This window comes from Aplidium turbinatum, chromosome 4 (assembly GCF_918807975.1).
Source record: "Aplidium turbinatum chromosome 4, kaAplTurb1.1, whole genome shotgun sequence".
NCBI classification, from domain to species: domain Eukaryota; kingdom Metazoa; phylum Chordata; class Ascidiacea; order Aplousobranchia; family Polyclinidae; genus Aplidium; species Aplidium turbinatum.
In genome coordinates this window covers 32,750,160-32,768,998 of record NC_137475.1, presented here as the reverse complement: position 1 = coordinate 32,768,998, position 18,839 = coordinate 32,750,160, and the positions used below count along the sequence as shown (strand labels likewise).

General features: G+C 35.6%; 1 protein-coding gene across 1 annotated transcript; it reads right to left on the bottom strand.

Annotated features, from left to right (window-relative positions):
- Positions 1-257: 257 nt before the first annotated feature.
- LOC145768753 (calcium-activated chloride channel regulator 3A-1-like) lies at positions 258-17,353 on the bottom strand. Its single transcript, XM_082580336.1, has 22 exons — positions 17,136-17,353; positions 16,143-16,280; positions 15,640-15,790; positions 15,426-15,540; positions 13,398-13,578; positions 12,518-12,769; positions 11,938-12,159; positions 11,590-11,700; positions 10,595-10,774; positions 10,045-10,296; positions 8,177-8,341; positions 7,572-7,677; positions 6,876-6,955; positions 5,662-5,749; positions 5,345-5,471; positions 4,968-5,110; positions 4,565-4,751; positions 3,961-4,135; positions 3,473-3,662; positions 2,972-3,067; positions 2,406-2,510; positions 258-509 (listed from the first exon to the last, which is right to left on the bottom strand). The coding sequence occupies exons 1-21, from the start codon at positions 17,286-17,288 to the stop codon at positions 2,419-2,421; spliced, it is 3,204 nt and encodes a 1,067-aa protein (XP_082436462.1). The 5' UTR covers positions 17,289-17,353; the 3' UTR covers positions 258-509; positions 2,406-2,418.
- Positions 17,354-18,839: the final 1,486 nt, after the last annotated feature.

Sequence of the window (18,839 nt, the reverse complement as noted above, 5' to 3'; positions counted from 1 at the left end):
TGCTGCTCCAGCACGCCTTATAGTGAAGAAATTTGCGTGAGTCTGAGAGAAAAAACGCGTTGGTGACGTAGGCTTATACACTCAGTGATTTGAACTACAGTTGGTTGATTAATTCTATCAATAGGCCTATATACCTACAGTAGGTTAGAAACAAACGTGTTTTTAGGAATTTTATAATTTTGTTTTTCAAGAAGTGTTTTTACTAAGGCTATTCAGTGTTGAAGCTCTTTTCAAACGAATGCAACCATTTCAACAGTTTAGGTTAATGCTTTTATTTTCGTCACAAGCAAAAAAATTAGGCTGGAAAAATTGCACGTAGGATATGCTACATGAAAAATTACCACAATTGTTAATATAACCTAGACTACGAGATACTGTTAGATATCATCCAATCATTAAAATACGAGATATACGAGATACTGTTAGATATCATCCAATCATTAAAATACAGTATTTAATTAGAAAATACAACAGCGATATAGCTAAAATCATCCATCTTCATCATCACTCTGCAACAAACAACATAAAGACATTAGCTTCAAGCATAGTAAAAATTGCAGCTTTTATGTTACAATAAGCATTGGATACGATAGCTTTGACTATACGTTTATTACACATTGTGCTACATCCAGTAAACCAGGCCATGGGGTGCATGAATAGCTGAAATACATCTGCAAACTAAAATTTTGATACTAATTTGTTTTGAAAGCAACATTATTAACAAAGCAATAATATCAAGCTAAAAGTGACTCTAAAAGTATAATTGACCCCCCTTGTTAATGTTTTGCATGAAATAACAAAGATTTAAGAAGGCTTATGGCAATGCTTGTCCAGTAGCCTTATTTAAGCTATTTTGGCCTGTCTAACAATAACCTTTCACTATGGTACTGCATAGGTCGGTGGTAAACGGTACGCCAAATCTTCCACTTTTGGTAAAAATAAGGTATTTTTATTATTATACCTCAAAAACGTGATGCGTTAGAAAAAATCTAAAACCAGATTTGGATTCAGCATGGCCAGTTGGCCACATTAGTCTAAGTAAACTTGAAACAAGCAAGGAATAAAAAATAAGTTGGAAAATGTTGCCCAGTGTTTTCTGCTTTGTTTTTACTCGAAAGATGATCTTTCAAAATTAAAATTCTGCGGCACAATTCGGCCGACACATTTTCAAAATGTAAAAAATAACTATGATCTTTTTTAATGAGATATTTGCGCTTGTTTCAATGAGCACAGTCGCTGTAAGTTCGGCTCAATATTTGAAAGAACAACTCGAAGTTCACCATCAATTTCTTACAGGATCTTTTATCGTTTTTGATCAATACCAAAGTGGAAAAACTTTGTTTACACAAATAAGTGGTGCAAACTGGAGCAGAATTTTAATAGCAGCGTGCAAAATTTGCTTATAGTCTTCTTCAATGGAAATCCAAAACTCATAAAGTTGAACATCGCTAAATTTTAATCTCAAAGTTCTGTCATTTCGTAGTTCAAGAAAGTTTTCTCTAACAGGCAAAGTCAAGTCTTGCGTTGATATTTTAGCATTAGCCGCAAAAGGATTTCGGATCTAATCGTATTGTTCCGTGTTAATTGTGAAAAAGTAATGGTCATGTTTCTCATGTAACAAAGTTAAGTGCTCTTTGGTTAAATCAAACACCAATTCTTTATCAATACTATTTAGGTTGTTTCTGGGAAATATTTTCAGTGATCCCCTTCTTAACTCGTTTTTCCAGAGTAGGCTACTACTTTCTCTTTAAATCCTTTTATCTTGTCAGAACATGTCAGTATGTTTTCACCTTTGCTTTGCATTTTGATATTGAGTTCATTCAAGTATTCAAATATATCGGCCATGCATGCAAGTTTGGAAATTCAATGATTATCTTCAAGATGTTTATACAAATCATGGTTGTTTTGATTTAATAAGAATTGACTTATTTCATGCCGTAGCTCGAAAGGCCTTGCGAGAACTTTTCTCCGAGAAAACCAACGCACAGAAGTGTAAAATAGCATTGATGTTCTGATCCCATTTTTTTGTCAGAATGCAGAAGAAATGATATTGTGAAAAAGAAATACAGCAACAAAACAAACAAAAGGAAAAGGTGACAAAACGTTAATGGTTTAAAACGTGCATGAAAGATCTAATTCTGCGGCATATGCATCGATGAATATAGTTAAGCACGGCCACCAAACCGGGTACTTTAAACTTTGTAAAGTTTTGTTTGCTGAACTTGAATTTAGTATCTACATTTTGGGCTCTTTATTTTTTGATTAGAGTAACCAGGCGTTCCAGCGATTTTGCACTTAAAATTTTTGTATTTTATACAAAGAATGAAACTTCGAGCTTGTAGCCTATGCTGTTCAACGCACAACCCTACATCAATAGCTTAGCTACTTTAACAATGATAAGTTACCTGCATTTGCCTCTTAGCACCCAGGTACGTTTTGTGTCCAGTCGCAATACAATCCTACTGGGTTGAAAGCAAGTCCTGGTGGACAAGTCATTTCATAGAGTTTTCCTATAAAAAGAAGAAAAAATAAACTTACCAAAAACGACAATACCGTACCGGTATAGGCTACGTCAAATACACACGAGGCACCAGGTAGCGTGCATTAAAAAAAAAGCTTTCTAAGCTTGTTAGGCTACATCATAACCTATGGTAAATTCATACATTTTATGTAGCTGCGTTTACGTCTATCGGATTTATCATATTTTTGGTCAAAAACACAAATACCAGGTAGTTAGTTCGCCTACTGTAGGCTACCTATTTACTGTACTTAAAACTTCCTAAATCATGCAACACTGATGATGGGCAACCTGCGTCACATGATGTACTTAACTATTAGATGTAATCAAATTCTAAACCAAGATTACCGGTCACAATATTAGAAATTTTAGACAGAGCCCAAGCTTAATTTTTTTAGAATTAAGTTCTAATCTCATTATGATTCAGCTATTTTACATTCAAAAGTTCTCTACCTTGGCTACATTGGTAATAATGTCCACAGTCTCCCTCTTCTGGGAATGGTTGAGTAGTCATGGGTTTGTTATCCGCATCAAAGCACGTTGGCTTGCCTTTAAATTGAAACACAAACGTTGTTATTTACGATACGTTTACGCAGTGGGGATCAGGTCCCATTGAATTTGACAGCGCAGGCCATTCTTGGAAAAATGCAAGTGTAATAGCCCAATGGCAATGTTGCGGTTAACAAATTTTGACAAAAGCTTTCAATAAAATGCCAGTTAGCAGTAGCTACTGTATACTGTAATTTTATTCTGAATCAACTATAAATGTATCTTAGCTCTACTCAAGTTCGGATAGCCTAAACCAACAACATCCACTTGTTCAAACAGCATCGTCTATCTAGCTTAGTTACGACGATAACTTGCAAAGGATTGCATTAAAAAAACTAGACAAAGTAGGCTATTAATAGTAAAAACATTACGGCAAATAGGTATTTTTGGAAAACAAAAAATAACCTGATGGAGTGGGCTGAGTTGTTGTGGTCGCGCTCGTGCTGTTCGTTATCACGATACTGTCATCGCTATGTGAGGAAATCAAAGCGTCTTTGCAGCTTGGCACTTTGTCGGGATGATCACAAACTTCGATATCGGGATTAAAAACAGTTCCTGGTTTGCAAGGAATAGTGCTGAGCTCACCATTCGAACACTGAAATGAAAGCCAAAACCGCTTCGATTTATTTCTTTGAACAGTACTTTTCTGTTTGTATTGTAGACCTATAATCTCACTAGGGTATCGTAACCATGTGGTGATTTTATTTTTTGTTCTTTTGAAGAACTAACTTCATTATTAAAGCTCTGTGAAAAGAAACGTTGTTTCAAAGAGGTAAGTACCGTAATGTCAATTTTTCACAGGCTATTGCTGGAAACGTTTTTTGGCGCCATTAGAAAAAAAAAATAGCCTACTAACACTCTGTTATCAAAATTAATACGAGCTGAATAACAACCTGGTAAAAATTGAAGCAATCACCGGTCTTCTCAAACGGATCGGTGCTGGTTGGTTGTCCGTTTTTGTCCGTGCAAGCAATCGGTGGAGGAGTGAGAAAGAGGCTCATAATGGCGACATTTGAAACATCTGCCGTGTTGCCAGCATCGTCAGTGGTGCGGAGTGCAAATGCAACTCTGCACAAAAATATGAACAAGATTATAAATCTGGTGTAGCCTAACCCTATGTCGAGATATATTTTAAAAATTGGAAGCTAAATAAATGAAATATACTAGGCAAACTTAAGTAACGTCTGTGTTGCGCCAAATCTGGCCATATTGATACAACTCATAGTTCTAGTATCCACCAAATTGGCTACAAGTCGTTCCTATCTATTATGACTTTTTTATTAGAAACTCAAAACTAGTCCGCATTATTTTGTGCAAAAATGTAGGCTCTCTAGTGATCAACATTAAATAGGCCTTTTAATAGCCTACTGGTAGATTGTGGAAAATTTATGTTAGCCTACTATAACTGCGAAGGTAGTGGTTTATGAGATTTTACTTCTTTTTGAGCAATGCTTTTAATCAGAACCAATGTTTTTCACAATCTATTGTTACACTTACGTAACTAAATCTTTGTCTTTAGGAATATCTGTGAGATTCACCAAAAATATTTCTATGGTGTTGGCAACACTAGGATTGGACAAGTCTCCAGAGATAAGTTCTTTTGCTGTTACTTGAGTTCCGCTTACGAAAGAAGACGAAAGTACGCTTGGAGTGTCATAGGTATACCGAATCTCATATAGTTTAGCTGTAATACATTAAGTCAAAATATGTGTTTGTTTTTAATTCCATCAAAAATAGGTTACCTACTATTTTTACATGCAAATTAGGCTATATTTAATAAAACATAGCCCTGTATGTTGCAAACACATAAAACTTTTCTATGATTAAATGAACTGGAGTTTTAGTAATGAATCATTATCATGTGAATTTTAAATGACTAAATAAAAAGCCTAAAACCTACCTCTTCCTTCATCTAAATCATCTCCTGGAGCGGTAAATGTTAACACAATTCCTTGACCAACATCAAGTGGATCATTTTGCTTCACAGACAGATCAATCACTTTGCTTGGTGGAAAAGCATCATTGTTTGGAGTATTGGCCGGTCTTCGTTAAAGCAAAAGACAGTAATGACTCAGTTTAGCACAACGTTGTTTATGTAAATATTACATAGATCTGAGATCATATTGCAAAATGCGTTTCACTTCATAATCTAATTACAAACAAAAATTTAACTTATTTTATTCATTTTTATTTGTATTGCTGTTAAAATAAAATTAACAAAACTTACATTTATATATATCTCAATCTTCAGTTTAATTACAAGGTAATTTAACTTACCCTGTGTAAGAGAATCCACCAGCAGATTCAATTCTCTTGAAAGGGTCCATATCTTGCACTGACGTTCCGCTCTGATCATTCGAGGTGCTTGTGTGTCCGACAGCATTGGGGTTTAATATCACTTTCCCTACAAAAAAGAAAAATATACAACATACTTCAAAATACTTCAAACATACTTTAAAATAGGTTGCAGGTAGGCTTTTTATAGACTTACTAAAAGTTAAAACTAAACCTGCAAACTGCACAATGCAGATAAGTTACTCCACATTAGAAAAATTAACCTAGAAATTGTCCATTAAATTCATTGGGTAACCCACCATTGCTGGCAACGTATCCGTAGTTAAATGCAGCTGGTGACCCACTAGCCGAAGAAGACGATGTATTTCCCATTCCCACCACGGTGACCTAGTGAGAGTAATTGAGAGTAATATTCTGACAAGTGCCATATCACAATTGTTTCAACAAACAACTCGGCTACAATCAGTAGCAGATCCAGAGAAGGATTTGTGCCTTTGTGATTTGTGGTCACATGCCACAAAACAAAAAAACATGCAATTTTTAATCTAACTTCCACCATTAGAAACGCGTGTTTTTAGCACTGTATGTTTAAATGGTAAAAATATTTGTGACCCTTAAAAACAGAGAAAATACTGTAATAACTTGCATTAAGATATTTTGAAGTAAAAGCGTAGCTCAATTAGCTGCTAATAAGCTATTGAAGCTAACGATTAAATTAACTAATATTCTAATGCTAATGGAGGTGCAAAGTGAAATATACCTTGCATACCTATAGCCTACTATAAAGAAAAGTGAGGACATCTCAAACGGATTTTCAAATTTTTGTTCAAAGAGAGTGCAACATGATATAAGACCATACATGCTTTAAAAAAATAAATCATTGAAATCATTTTGCGTTCATGAAAAAAATGTTCTTAGACTTAATTTCATCTTTAAACTACATCTTATAACTCTAACTTCTGCAAAAACCTGGTTTTTAATTTTATAAGCTTGATTAACTGGAAAATGCACGTCTTAAAATGAGTAGACAGTTTATAGAAAAAAACACGAAATGTGCAAAGAGCGAACAAAAAAGACAAAAAAAATAAAAAGACCCCGAACTACCGGACTATTCAGACATCAAAACTTTACGTTGGTCATTTCTCGTAAAACGTTGCTTCGATGTAACTGTAGTACCCTCTAATTCTTTGTAGTTCTGCTACTGGTTGCAATCAATGCTACTGCAGCTACATGTATTGTAACACAAAAACTTAAGCGTAATTTGTTATCACCACGATTTAAAAGGTTTACACGATAAATAGATTTCCAAGCAACAGGTAGGCTAGGGTCGCTAAAGTTACTTTAGCTGGCCTAATGTAAAAGCAAACAATCATATTTCCACAAAAAATATAAAACACACATTACGTTAACTACTTCAAAATAAATATAGAACTAAAAAGCAAAATGCACGATAGCCTATATACAAAGTCAGCAAAGTAATTTGTGGAAGTTGTGGTGTGAGAAGGTGGGTTACCTGAACGGCATATCGACCTGATCCGGAATAACCGGTGAAGTATCTTGAGTATACTCCGTCATTTCTGCGAACGTCAGGGGCTATGAAGTACAAGATCGAAATAAATGATTTGACTATAGTGAAAACTCATGTACAACAACCTTCATCCAAAGCAGAGGTGCCCAAAGTTTTTTAGCCACATGCCTCATTTTGGTTTCTGCGAGTCTTGGCGGGCGCATTAAAATTCTCACTCATTTTGTCCTTGAAGTTCGCCCTAAGCTTTAAGATTGTGTATTCTAGAGCCCAGACGGAGGCCGCAGATGGCGTTTTGCGTGCCACGGGCCGCACTTTGGGCATTGCTGGTCTAAAGAGTAAGCATACGTGTTTTATACGCCCACCTATCGATAACATAATGAGATCGATGTTAGCTGTAAAATGTAAAGCGAAACTTTACAGTAGATTGATACTACCTGTGCAATGCAAAATTGTATTAAGAGAGTCTTCTAAAGCCAGTTAGTTTTGCATTGAAGATACAAATATATCAATTCCATCTATTATAGCTATTAAGACCTATCTTTTCACTTGGCCTCGAAATTCGGCAACGGCAAAACGACGCAAAAAAAGTAACTACCGTAGCGTTGTAAAGACAAAACGTTTGCAACTTTACAGCTAATTGCAAGACAGTAAAAAAAATATTAAAAAGTCTTTAAAACGAACCAGATCCGTTGTCGAAAAGATCTAACATAGTGACAGATCCATCTGTCGTGGAAGTAATCTGAGCTTGAACGATTGCTCCCAAAACAGGCTTGTAACCTTGCACGACCTGCATGCAAGGTTTGTAGAAACTCAAAATTAACTACATACATACTACAGTATACACAGCTACTAAGAACCACTTAACATTAATCCTATAGTTACAAAAAAATAGGTCTATTTGTACAGCATAGAATACATCGAAAGTTTTTGGCAGAGAAGTGCGCCCTCTTAAGGCAACAAAGTAATGAATCAATAATAATAAGTGTGAATTATTTTTCTCCTGACCAAGGCAATGAAAATGGTAAATTAATTTGTGTTTGTCTAAAGTACTAAATTATGCTAAATTTGGATGTTTTGCATGTTTTTGCTAACTATTTTTTTATTTGCGACAAATTCAACAATATAAAACTTCAGTGCATAACAAACCAATAAATAGTGAAGCAGCTTGAAAATAATAGTGAAGCATGGTTCATCAGCCATTTATATCGTAGCCCACATTTTTCTATTTTACTGTTTTCTATAATAACCCAAGTAATAAAAATCTACTACAAAAACGTGCAGCTTACTTGAGCGTTTACGACAATCGGTTTACCACTGGTAACGTCGATAGCCGATAGGGAAGAATGGACAACAATAGGGTCGATAGTTTTGTCAGCAGCCATGGTTGTCACCATGACGACGACAGTTTCTGAATGAGAGTCTGCGTGTATATCATACTTCCATGTGCCCGCCTGTAAATCAAATGTGTTTTTCTGTGCATGAGCAGCAGTGGCTACAAACACTGGCAGTGCCAAGAGATTCAAGTTTGAATTAAACTGCAGCCTGCAGTAAGCTACTGTGTATGCAACATAAACTCAGGGCCCACCCCTCCGATTTGAGAACTATTCTTCCAGACACATTTGAAAGAAGTTTCATAGGTTCAAGATAAGGGCAGACGGGGCAAAGCGGGACACTTTTTGTAAAAACGTAATTTCAGCAACAGTGATGGTTGGATTTAGTTAATTTCTTTTTTAATCGAAAGCCTTAGTTGGTCAGCATATTTGGTTGGAAGATCAAGCGGCATCTTTCTACTGTTATAGGCCTAGGTACAAATCAAAAAAACATTATTTTTTAAATGTCCCGCTTTGCCCCAGCCGTGGGGCAAAGCGGGACACTTCATTTTTGCATGATTTGGTACTGTTTAGCCGCTTCTCTCAAAGACAACTTCTTGCTTTTCACAGCTTTTATTGCATTCTTAATATTGATAGCCTATCCGTCCATTTACCTATTTCAGTTTTTCTCTTATAGCGGCGAACCATTGTCAGAATTAAATTGTGTAGGCCTACCGGTACAATATAAATGAATGCTGATAAATATTTTACAATCTTGAACGCTAAAAAAGTCGTAAACAAAAATTCAATCAACAGAAGAACCACAGATACAATCTAGACTTCTAGACTCTCATGTTGCCCTAACGCACTGTCCCACTTTGCCCTAATACAGCTGTCCCACTTTGCCCCAAAGTATAGCCTTTAGAAAATAACATCTCTGCTGAAACCTGTAAAGTTTTAGGTAAAAGTTGCTTTTGTTACCAATAAAAACTCTCTCAATGTCTAAGATAAAAACAAAGCTACCAACAAATTCGCTTATGCTAACGAATGTGGTAGCTACTTTTCCATCTCTTTCTTATAACAAACCATGCCAAAACACATTTTACTTCCTCACGACACGTTTTGTGCTCTGCTAGTCGCCATTTTTTCACAGCAAATACAGTTTATAGTTGCCTAACGAGTGCTTCCGGTTAGAGGGAGCCAAAAAATACAAAACGTGAGAAATCGCGATGTCCCGCTTTGCCCCGCGTCCCGCTTTGCCCCGTCTTCCCCTACTGTAGTAAATACAAGTGTTAACAAACATCAATATTGTGCAACAATTTGTCAGTAAATCTTTCTGGTTACCAGTAGCGAGCTGCACAAATCGAACAAGCAAATTTTTTCGTTTACTTTGTACAAATGTGTCAGATCACAATTAAGTAGCCGAGTGAGGGAACAATTACTGTTTACCTGTGAATTTGATTTAGTTAGAGTTGTCTACTTAAAACCTTATCTTCTTTACAAAATCTTTCGCTTATTGAAGATACAATAAGCATCTGATATCACAAGGAAAAGTTACAGAATTTTTCTTCTATTTCAGTCACCCTCTAATCTATATGAAAGGGGGCATGAAAAAACTTATAGTCAAACAGAGTTCTTTACAGCACGTTACGAATAAGTCGAGTTTTTGTTTTTTATTGAAGGTGTTCAGTTCATTGGAAAGTTCTATGTGAAGTAGCATGAAACTACATTCTTCAACAAATGAAATTTTGCCGACGTTATAATTTATTTTCTGTAAACAATTCTAGTACCTGCGTTTTGCTTCAAAGGCCAACGTTACGACATTTCATACAATCTTTGCTTACCATTGCTATTTCTAGCATGGTGAATTGCACAATTTTCATGGTGTTGTCAATTTCCACGGTGCTACTGGGACAACCTTTGTTCGAAATGCTGCATTGTCGTCCACCCTTCGGATCAGTAATTATGATTGATGGAGCATAAGAATATTGAGACCAGGTGAATGTAAAAATTGTGTTCTTTCCAACAGTTGAATCCAAAACAACTTCACCGCTTTCAGTTTCACTAGCAGAGAGAGAATACGTTTCACCTTGAACCTTAACAAAAATAATAATGCGCTGAAGTTAAATTGTTGCAGTCAGGAAAAAAGAATATCGTATAATAGTGCAGGCCCTTAGGGGCAAAAATGAGCATTTTTAGGCTAAACGTGTTACACGTTGTTTTTTTGCATTTTTTTGTAGTTGATGAATCGAACTTCAATTTTAGTGGGTGCCGCAACTTTTGGGTCACGTGATCATCCCCAGATCGTGGATTCCACCCCAAATCAATTTTGAGCTCTTTTCACGGCATTTCTATGCAATTAGATACGTTATAAAAAAAAATGCAATTTCTAACCTGGAATACTTTGTTGTGAACATCTCCATCGTTAACTTCGGACAAAGACTTGAAACTTTCCATCAATTTCAATAAATCATTGAAGCCATTTGCCATTTGTTCGCCACCTGTTTCACCGCTCAGATCCCAAAGATCGGGATTGGGAGCATCACCAAAAAAGATGGAGTCAAGAACAATTTTCTGAAAGCACATCTCTTGTAACTTGTATGAAACTCAAGCGTATACAGAAACTTATGTGATCCAATCATTCAAATATTTAATTAATTGTATTAATTAATTGATCATTTTGCTTGCTGCTACACCTACAGCAAAACGAATGCAATGTAGTGCTTTAGAAGTATTTGTAGTCGCCTGTAATACAGCAAAGTGAAGCATCTTCAGAATCAATTGGTTAGCGCGTCACTTCTGGAACGAAGAAACTTCAAGATCAAGCGGCGCTGGTTCGACTCTCGGGATGTGCGCTTGAGCAACGCACGTTAAGGACTGCTCTCCATTCAGCGGCATCTAATGGATGGAATAGTTCCCCGGCAACAAGACTTCAACAATCGGAAACTTCACTCTGTCAATCTCGGTGACCGGGCCTGCGTTAGTGATCCGAAGCCTCTACAAGTATGCGAAACTGCCAGGATTAAGCTCTGCAAGAAGCTTTCCCAGTCCGAGGATAAAGATTCAAGCAATCAATCAATCAATGTATTTTTGCAAAACTGTTTCACCGACAATTTTAATGGACTCTTACAAAAATGTCATTTGTTTTAACGTTTGTTCCAAGTAGGTTTGTCAATGGAAACGTGTAAAACAATGTTCATTCAAAGGTTTTCAACGGTTCTTGTTTTTTTTTTAAATCACCAAATTAAGCTATTTTCTTAGCTATAAGTATGTGCAAGTAAAATTAACAACCAAAAAAAGCAAAACACTTTGCCACACACACATTTTAGAATTTTAGTTTCTCAAATAAACAGTAGTGGTAATCAAACATGACTGACGCAATATTTTACCTTCTCAACGACCTCATTGCGAACATCAGCTACCATAGGAGCTGTAGTTTCTTCTCCGTCAGTTAGAACAATGATATGAGCACCAGACGCAGATCCATAGTTTTCTAACACCTAATAAAACAAAATAATCACTTCGAGATTAAAAGTAGGCAAATGTGCTTATTACGAACAATTATGTTGGCTTTTCACAAAACCTAAAATCTCAATTCAAGGTAAACCCACGTAAATTTAATTTCACACTGACTACAATATGCTAGGCTAGCTAAAATAGCTAGCCCTAAATAGTATTAGTTTGTATATTTTTCTGGCCTAGAATTAATAAACTCATGAGCTATAAAAAAAACGTACACTAATTGCAGTTTCAATACCACAGCCAATGCATGTCCCTCCGTTTGGATTTGGTGGCAAGCGGCTAGACAAATAATCTCTATTGCTTTGTGAATTGACATCTATCATGCTACTGAGAATATAAGCATGAGAAGAAAACTGAACAATCCCAACTGCACTACCATCTTGCACAAAGTCTTGGATGAACATGTCAGAAGATTTGATCATGTCAGGAAACCTTTCCTAAAACAACATGAAATATATTGACATACTGTGTTGAAACAGTAACTTTTGGTGTTGATAGCGTCGACTTTTTGTTAATTTTATTTTTATTTTTAGATACCAAAAAAGGGGTATAATAAATATCGTTAGAATTATCATAAATATAAGAGGAATATCTGAAGTCAGTAACAATTTTAATTATGAAAATCGCATTTTTACTGCAAGCCCATCTTTTGACTGCTGCTATTTGTTGACCTACATTGCAGAATGCAGAATGACGAGTTCAAGGCAGTTATGGGAAAATAAGTAGTATCGTAAAGTAACTGCGAGGCTGCAAAATGTAAATAGGTTTCCAACAAGGCAAACTTACGGTACTTACCCCACTGCCCATGCTTCCTGATGTATCTAAAACCAAGACAAAACGTGGGTTCTTCGGTTGTACAACGTGAAACGTTGGAGTGCCAGGATGCAAATTGGAATTAGGCGCGTTGTTGCCATTGGCAAAGTCAGCAGACGACATAATAACATCCCAAACACTTCTTTGATTGCAAAGCCGATTATGCTCGTTGGGTGCTTCATGGTTATGGACGTTAGTTGGGTCATCGGAGTCGTCATGACAGAAAGTAACAGCCTACATTTGATAGATTGCAATATATTTATTGAAAAAACATGATTAGCCTATGTTATGATCATATCCTATAAAACACAATACAAATCAGTTTGATAAAACAATTACAGTATCAGTTTTATGGTTTCAGCATCAAGTTTATTGCTGAAATAGATATGCAGTAAAGTTTGTTTTTTTTGTTTATGGTGAGACTGCTATGCAGTTACACAAAAATAGGCTAGGAATAACCTACATATCCTTGTACAGTTATAATGCTAGACTATTGACACAAATTTGAAATAGTATGAAAGGCCAACGTTACTTTTGCCCGATTTATTTTACTGTTACGTTTTTTCGAAGTTTCATTAACTTTTCATCTCATGTAGTTATAAAAATGATTTTTTTAAATTTAATGAGCTTTAATAGGCCTTCTTTGTTGTGTGAGCCACTTGGACCAAGGGTCCATTCTTTTACAACCTCAGATTCACGATGTTTTAGGATTACACTGGAATGCTACTAGAAAGCAAACAGTCTTTGGTTTCATCACCCAAGACACACAATGTTGGTATTTTAATTCAAGACAATAGGGGTTTGTGTTTTAATTTAAACAGATATAATCAGTTTAAGCTAAAGATTAATTAACACGAATTACCTCTTCGCGGTATTGATGGGACATGATTGATGTGCTCAATCTTTCATCTTGCTCTTCGCTTGGAATAAAAACACATCCTTCCTCAGGAAGCCAGTTTGAATCAGCAGACTGCTGACACACGGTTGTTTCTCCGGTGGTTTTGTCAATAACATAATTGTTTCCTTTGAATGCCAAGGGACACCTAACAAAAATATCACACTTTTTTAACTGCATCATCAATGAACAAAACCTGTTTTTTCTCTCTAAACCGTACACGCATCACTCAGTTTTATCAGCTGTTCTTTTAAAAAAAAGTTGGCCTACTTTACATTAACTCTTTTTTGTAATCTGAATAGACCTTTTAAATTGTTTTTTTATTTATCTATTTTTTTTTTATAAAAATTGAGTCAAAGTCGATAATTCTATAAGCTCCACAGTCTAAGTCAACGGTGTTCAACCTGTGGCCGTTAAAACGTAATTTAATAAGCATGTGTTGGCGGCCGTGCCCTGTTGTTGAAAGAAAAAAATTATTTCATTAAAAAAATGACATGTATTTTAAATATTATATAGGGATATCTGGAACCACTGGATACCCTTGTAATTATATATAATATTTCAAATTTTAGAGCTTGAAAAAAATTTTTTCATCATAACTTTTTTTGGCTAGACAATATTGTTAAAATCGTTTTGAGGCGAAACTTTTTCCTCAACCCAATTTCGTTGTAACGGTAGACTACATTGCATTAAAAAGAAAAAGAACAGTAGTTGAGGAGAAAAGGGATTCAATTCCAAATGGGAGTTGGATTATTTCATGATCGAGACGGCAGCGCATAGGCTACTATGATAATATGATATGTCTAATATGCAGCCAACTAGTTAAAACTTTTAAAAGAGATAATGCAAAGCAGCATTTTGGTCGTTATATGTCACACAATTTTGCAAAATTGGAAGGCAGGTCGAGGAAAATCTGTGTCGAAAAGTTGAAGAAAAGTGTGCGACAGGAGACACCTTGCATGTCCACTTTCATTCAATTGAACAATAATTCCGGCAAAGCTTCTTATAGAGTCGCATATCATCTTGGTGTACCGTAGCGGGAAAGCCTTATTCGGATGGAGAACTCGTTAAGCGATGTCTCATAGACGTTTTTAAGTGCATTCTTCCTGGTCAGGAAACTGACTCTTGTTTTCAAGAGAAAACTCTTGCTCTTTTCAGAAGCACTTACGTGTGCGAGAGTGCCTTTTCACAAATGAAGTAGCCTACCTGAAACATGAATACCGAACACGATTGTTGGACGGAAACCTGGAGTCTCAACAAAGGCTGACGGTATCTCGCAAGGTTCCCAACTTTGCAAGTTTATCTGCTCTTATGCAAAATCAAGGGAGTCACTAGTTGCAATGTCACAGACGGAATAAATTCATTTCAAAAAGCATTTGATATTTCATGGCACTATTAGGTATAAGTATGATAAGTTTAGTAGGTATTAACGAGTAAATTCTTCTCTTAGATAACGCAAATTAAAAAAAAATCATTTAAATCTCACTAGCGGCCGTGCTTTATAGAATTAATCTGAATGCGGCCGGTAATAGCCAAACGGTTGTGCACTCTGGTCTAAGTCATCTCAAAATATGGGAAAAAAGATAAATATCTACAAAAATTTTGGGATTGGACAATTTTTTGGGATTGGACAATCAACCGCTGCAGAAAGATCTCACAAGTTTAAAACTATGCCCGATTCAACTTTTACAAATAGTACACATGATAATTGTTTTTAGTCTCTTTTTTTAGAATACAGAAGAAGTGTTTACAAAGTTCAATCTCATAAGGAGGTTTACTGCAACAAGTATCACGCATTTTAAAATAAAAATAGGTTGTATGGAAAGTCAATTTGAAGTTTGAAAATGCACGTTCATCATTTGCTAAAGATTTCAAACTATCTCCAAAATTTTAGCTAGCAACTTTGTAAATCCTTTTTCAAAGCACCAACTGGTTCTTTTACCAGCGCGTACAGTAAGTGGAAAGTAACTTACACCTATTTTTTTATTTGCAAACCTCGTGGCTTCAATTGCTTGATTTTTGCCATAATAGAACGGATCGTATCCTTCGGTAGCACTTTCGTCAAACACTCCCCATCTAAGATGAGCCCACTCGTGAATCAACGTTTTACCTACAAAATAAGTGTTTAAGGATGACGTGAACACTCAATAAGAGTAACAAGATCTTTAACTATTCTTGTAGGCTACAGAAAATTCAAAATAGACCAGACCTCTTGGTCCGTAATCTTCCACGACTGCATCATCGAGCATGTAGTTGGGAGTCAAGTGAATGTATTCTCCGGGGCTTTCACATTCTCCGTATTGTACCGTGTATGGACTGTCGCCAAACGCCGGATTTTTTTCAGCAATCACTACATCAGCCTGTTAGATTAGAAATATAAATTTGCTTAGTGTAAACTGTACAGTAAAATTAAAACTAAAAGATATAGAGTTTATAACCAATTTTCAAGCTTAAAGCCAACATAAACAACTGAGTTGATGAAGTCAAATTTACCAAAAAACCTGCTTGTGCATTTATCACTTATGCTCAGAAAAAATGCAAAGCAATTATATTCATCGTGGTACTTAAGATAATATTTTGGTAGAGCTAGTTTTTTCATGAGCTAAGTAAACGAGAAAAGAACTGGTTAGACTGTTTTACAACAAAGAACAAGTCAACCAATCAACTATTTTGCTTTTATAAAGAATATAACCCAAGCTTAACTATACTCACGCTACTGTACGTCTGGTTCGTTCCAGCTGCGTATGAACCCGTGGTCCATGACGTCGGAACAAGGATAGTTATTTCTCCAAAGTATGCCCGTTGCTTGGTTGCGGTCCACAATACATCAGAAGCTTCTGTCCAAGCGTCCTAATTATATCAATATATGGGGGTAGTTTGAAAAAAAAATACAAACCTCGCTTCAAATGCACAATCTACCGCGCTCTACACCGGTTTATGGTTTGTGGGAATAAGATGATCTAACAGCTTAAAAAATACTTTGCTGTTAGGACATCCATGCAAGTAATCGCCATTCTTGCAAGAGAGGTAGCAACTAAAAACATAGCCCTCGACCCGTGGACTGAAAAAAAAGAACATACGAAAGTGACATACGAAATTCATGCGACCAAAAAAAAACAACAAGCAAATCCACCAGGTATTCTTTACTTCAGATAAGTACTGTCATGTAATATCTTGTTGAAATAAAAGCTTTGAGTAATGAAAGATACTTTGTTAAATAAAATTATTGGATATGGTGATAAAACTTATACTGTATTGGATATGGCTCAACAACGTTTCCAAAATCAAAGTTTGTTTTGACAAAAGTTAAAAAGCGAATCATTTATCCATGCACGGAAGATTTGTCTTTATAAATTTTCGCAGCCTGTTTTTGTAACGACGTGTAATTAAAAGACTAGTGCAATCTGTAAAGTTTCATAACTTATAGCAAAAATAAAATTTTTAAAAGTGATGTGTAGCATATTTCATTTCAATCAATTGAAATTATTTTGGTCGATCTCAACTTATTCGCTTAATTAAACAGAGTTTTCGGTGGCCTCAAACTCACTTTTTCGTAAATTTCCCCATTCAATAGGAACTCCCGTTAAAGAGACCGATTTGGCTTGTCTTCGATCAGATTATGTTAAGTGGAGTGAAAAAATGGTCAACTGCTTTAGAAAATAACAATACTTTTGAGCGTAAAAATGTAGGCTTATGTTGACTCACTTTAAGTCCTTGAACAAGACTTGGATCTTCCGGTACTTCCGGATTTATCGCAATGACCAGGCCTTCATACCGGTTGTGTTTCAATTTGACTTCGGAAAAGGAAGCTTCTGAAAAAGCTACAAGTATTGAAAGAAACAACGCTATTTTCCACATGATTTTTGCTGAATAAAACTTATAACAAAATCAAAAATCGTAGTTAAAACAATAAAAATATGACAGGCTGTTTCAAAATTGCTGATTTGCTACTCAATAATATTTTCAAGTATGATAGTTAATATAGGATTTCTCTTTTACAACTTAAAATGGATCAATTATGTGAAGGGGTAGACTACAGATTGTATAGCTTTTTTCGATTGTTGTTATTAGGCCTATAGCGATCGATCAGAAGACATAGCGAAGCTGCTAGAAGAAGCTGCTGCTGCGAAGCTGCTTCATTTAGCCAAAAGAGACTTTTCTCTTTTGTTAGAATTTTAAATAATAAATGCCTCATATTTCAATTTCATAGCATAACGTAGCCATTTGAGCCATGAAAGGCATATGCTTAATATAGGGTGAGGCTTAATCCTGGCTACACCAAGAAACAGGCAACAAGTCTTGACTTTACGGTCGTGTTATGTGAATCGTTGCGTCGTGTCAGCTTTTTATACTTATCTCGGAGTAACTAAAATCATTAGGTTAACATTTAAATGGGCCTGTGAGTCTAAATAAATATTAGCCCAATTCAAAAGGGTACTCAAGCCAAGTTTGAACGATTAATCTTGTCAAGCAAAGATCTATGTACTTGGCTAAAGTCTCATTAAAATTATGTATTAATTAACCTATAAATTAATCTAAGCTTGACTGTTTGATTGCAAGGCTAAAAGTATATTTCAACAACTGCCTAAACGGGAACTTTTAATGAGCATATTGAAAGCCATATATATTTCAAAAGTACCTATACAAAATGAAATTTGTTGACACAAAACTGTGATCTTACAATTAGTTAGAAAAGTGTTTGCTTAGCGTGATTTTATATTCAAATTTATTTTGATTACGACATGCGGGTGATAGCACGGAGGTAATTTATTAGCGTTCTTTCAATGACATGCGTGGGCAAAGGTAAACGCGCTCAAATTACTGTAGGTTCCTTCATGCAGAGCAATTGAAACAATAAGTTTTATTAAAGCCTTTGAAACAATCAGGTACGGTATACCAAGTGAGCATTCTGGCCTTTTCTAAAAAACAAAGTGGAAGAGACTAGAGAGTGTCTACACTAAAGTTTTTTACGAAAGATATTCTTTTAGAAAAGTTTTGCATTTTGCAAGAAAATATAATGTATGGGACATTTTTATAACATTTGGCGTTCTTTAAAAATTATTTGGGCCTCTTAAAGATCTCAGGCCCAAATCGTAACGTAGACAAACCTTTTAGACTCCTCTGTTATCGCCAGTGTCTGGATAATTCTAGAGACAGCAAGATTAAAAATGCCACTTTTAAATATTAGAAAATCAAAAGCAAATTGACCTGTATGTTTGTTTCTCAGACAACAATATTTCAAATCTCATCGCCTGTTAATAATCTTGTACAAATTGACGGTTGGGTGGGTTTTTCTGTTAAACTGTCAAAATAGTCTTATAGTCAGAGGTGGGCAGTAGCGCGCTACTTTTGTAGTGCCGCTACTTTTTAGTAATTGTAGCGGCAGCCGCGTTACGCGGCTCTACTTTT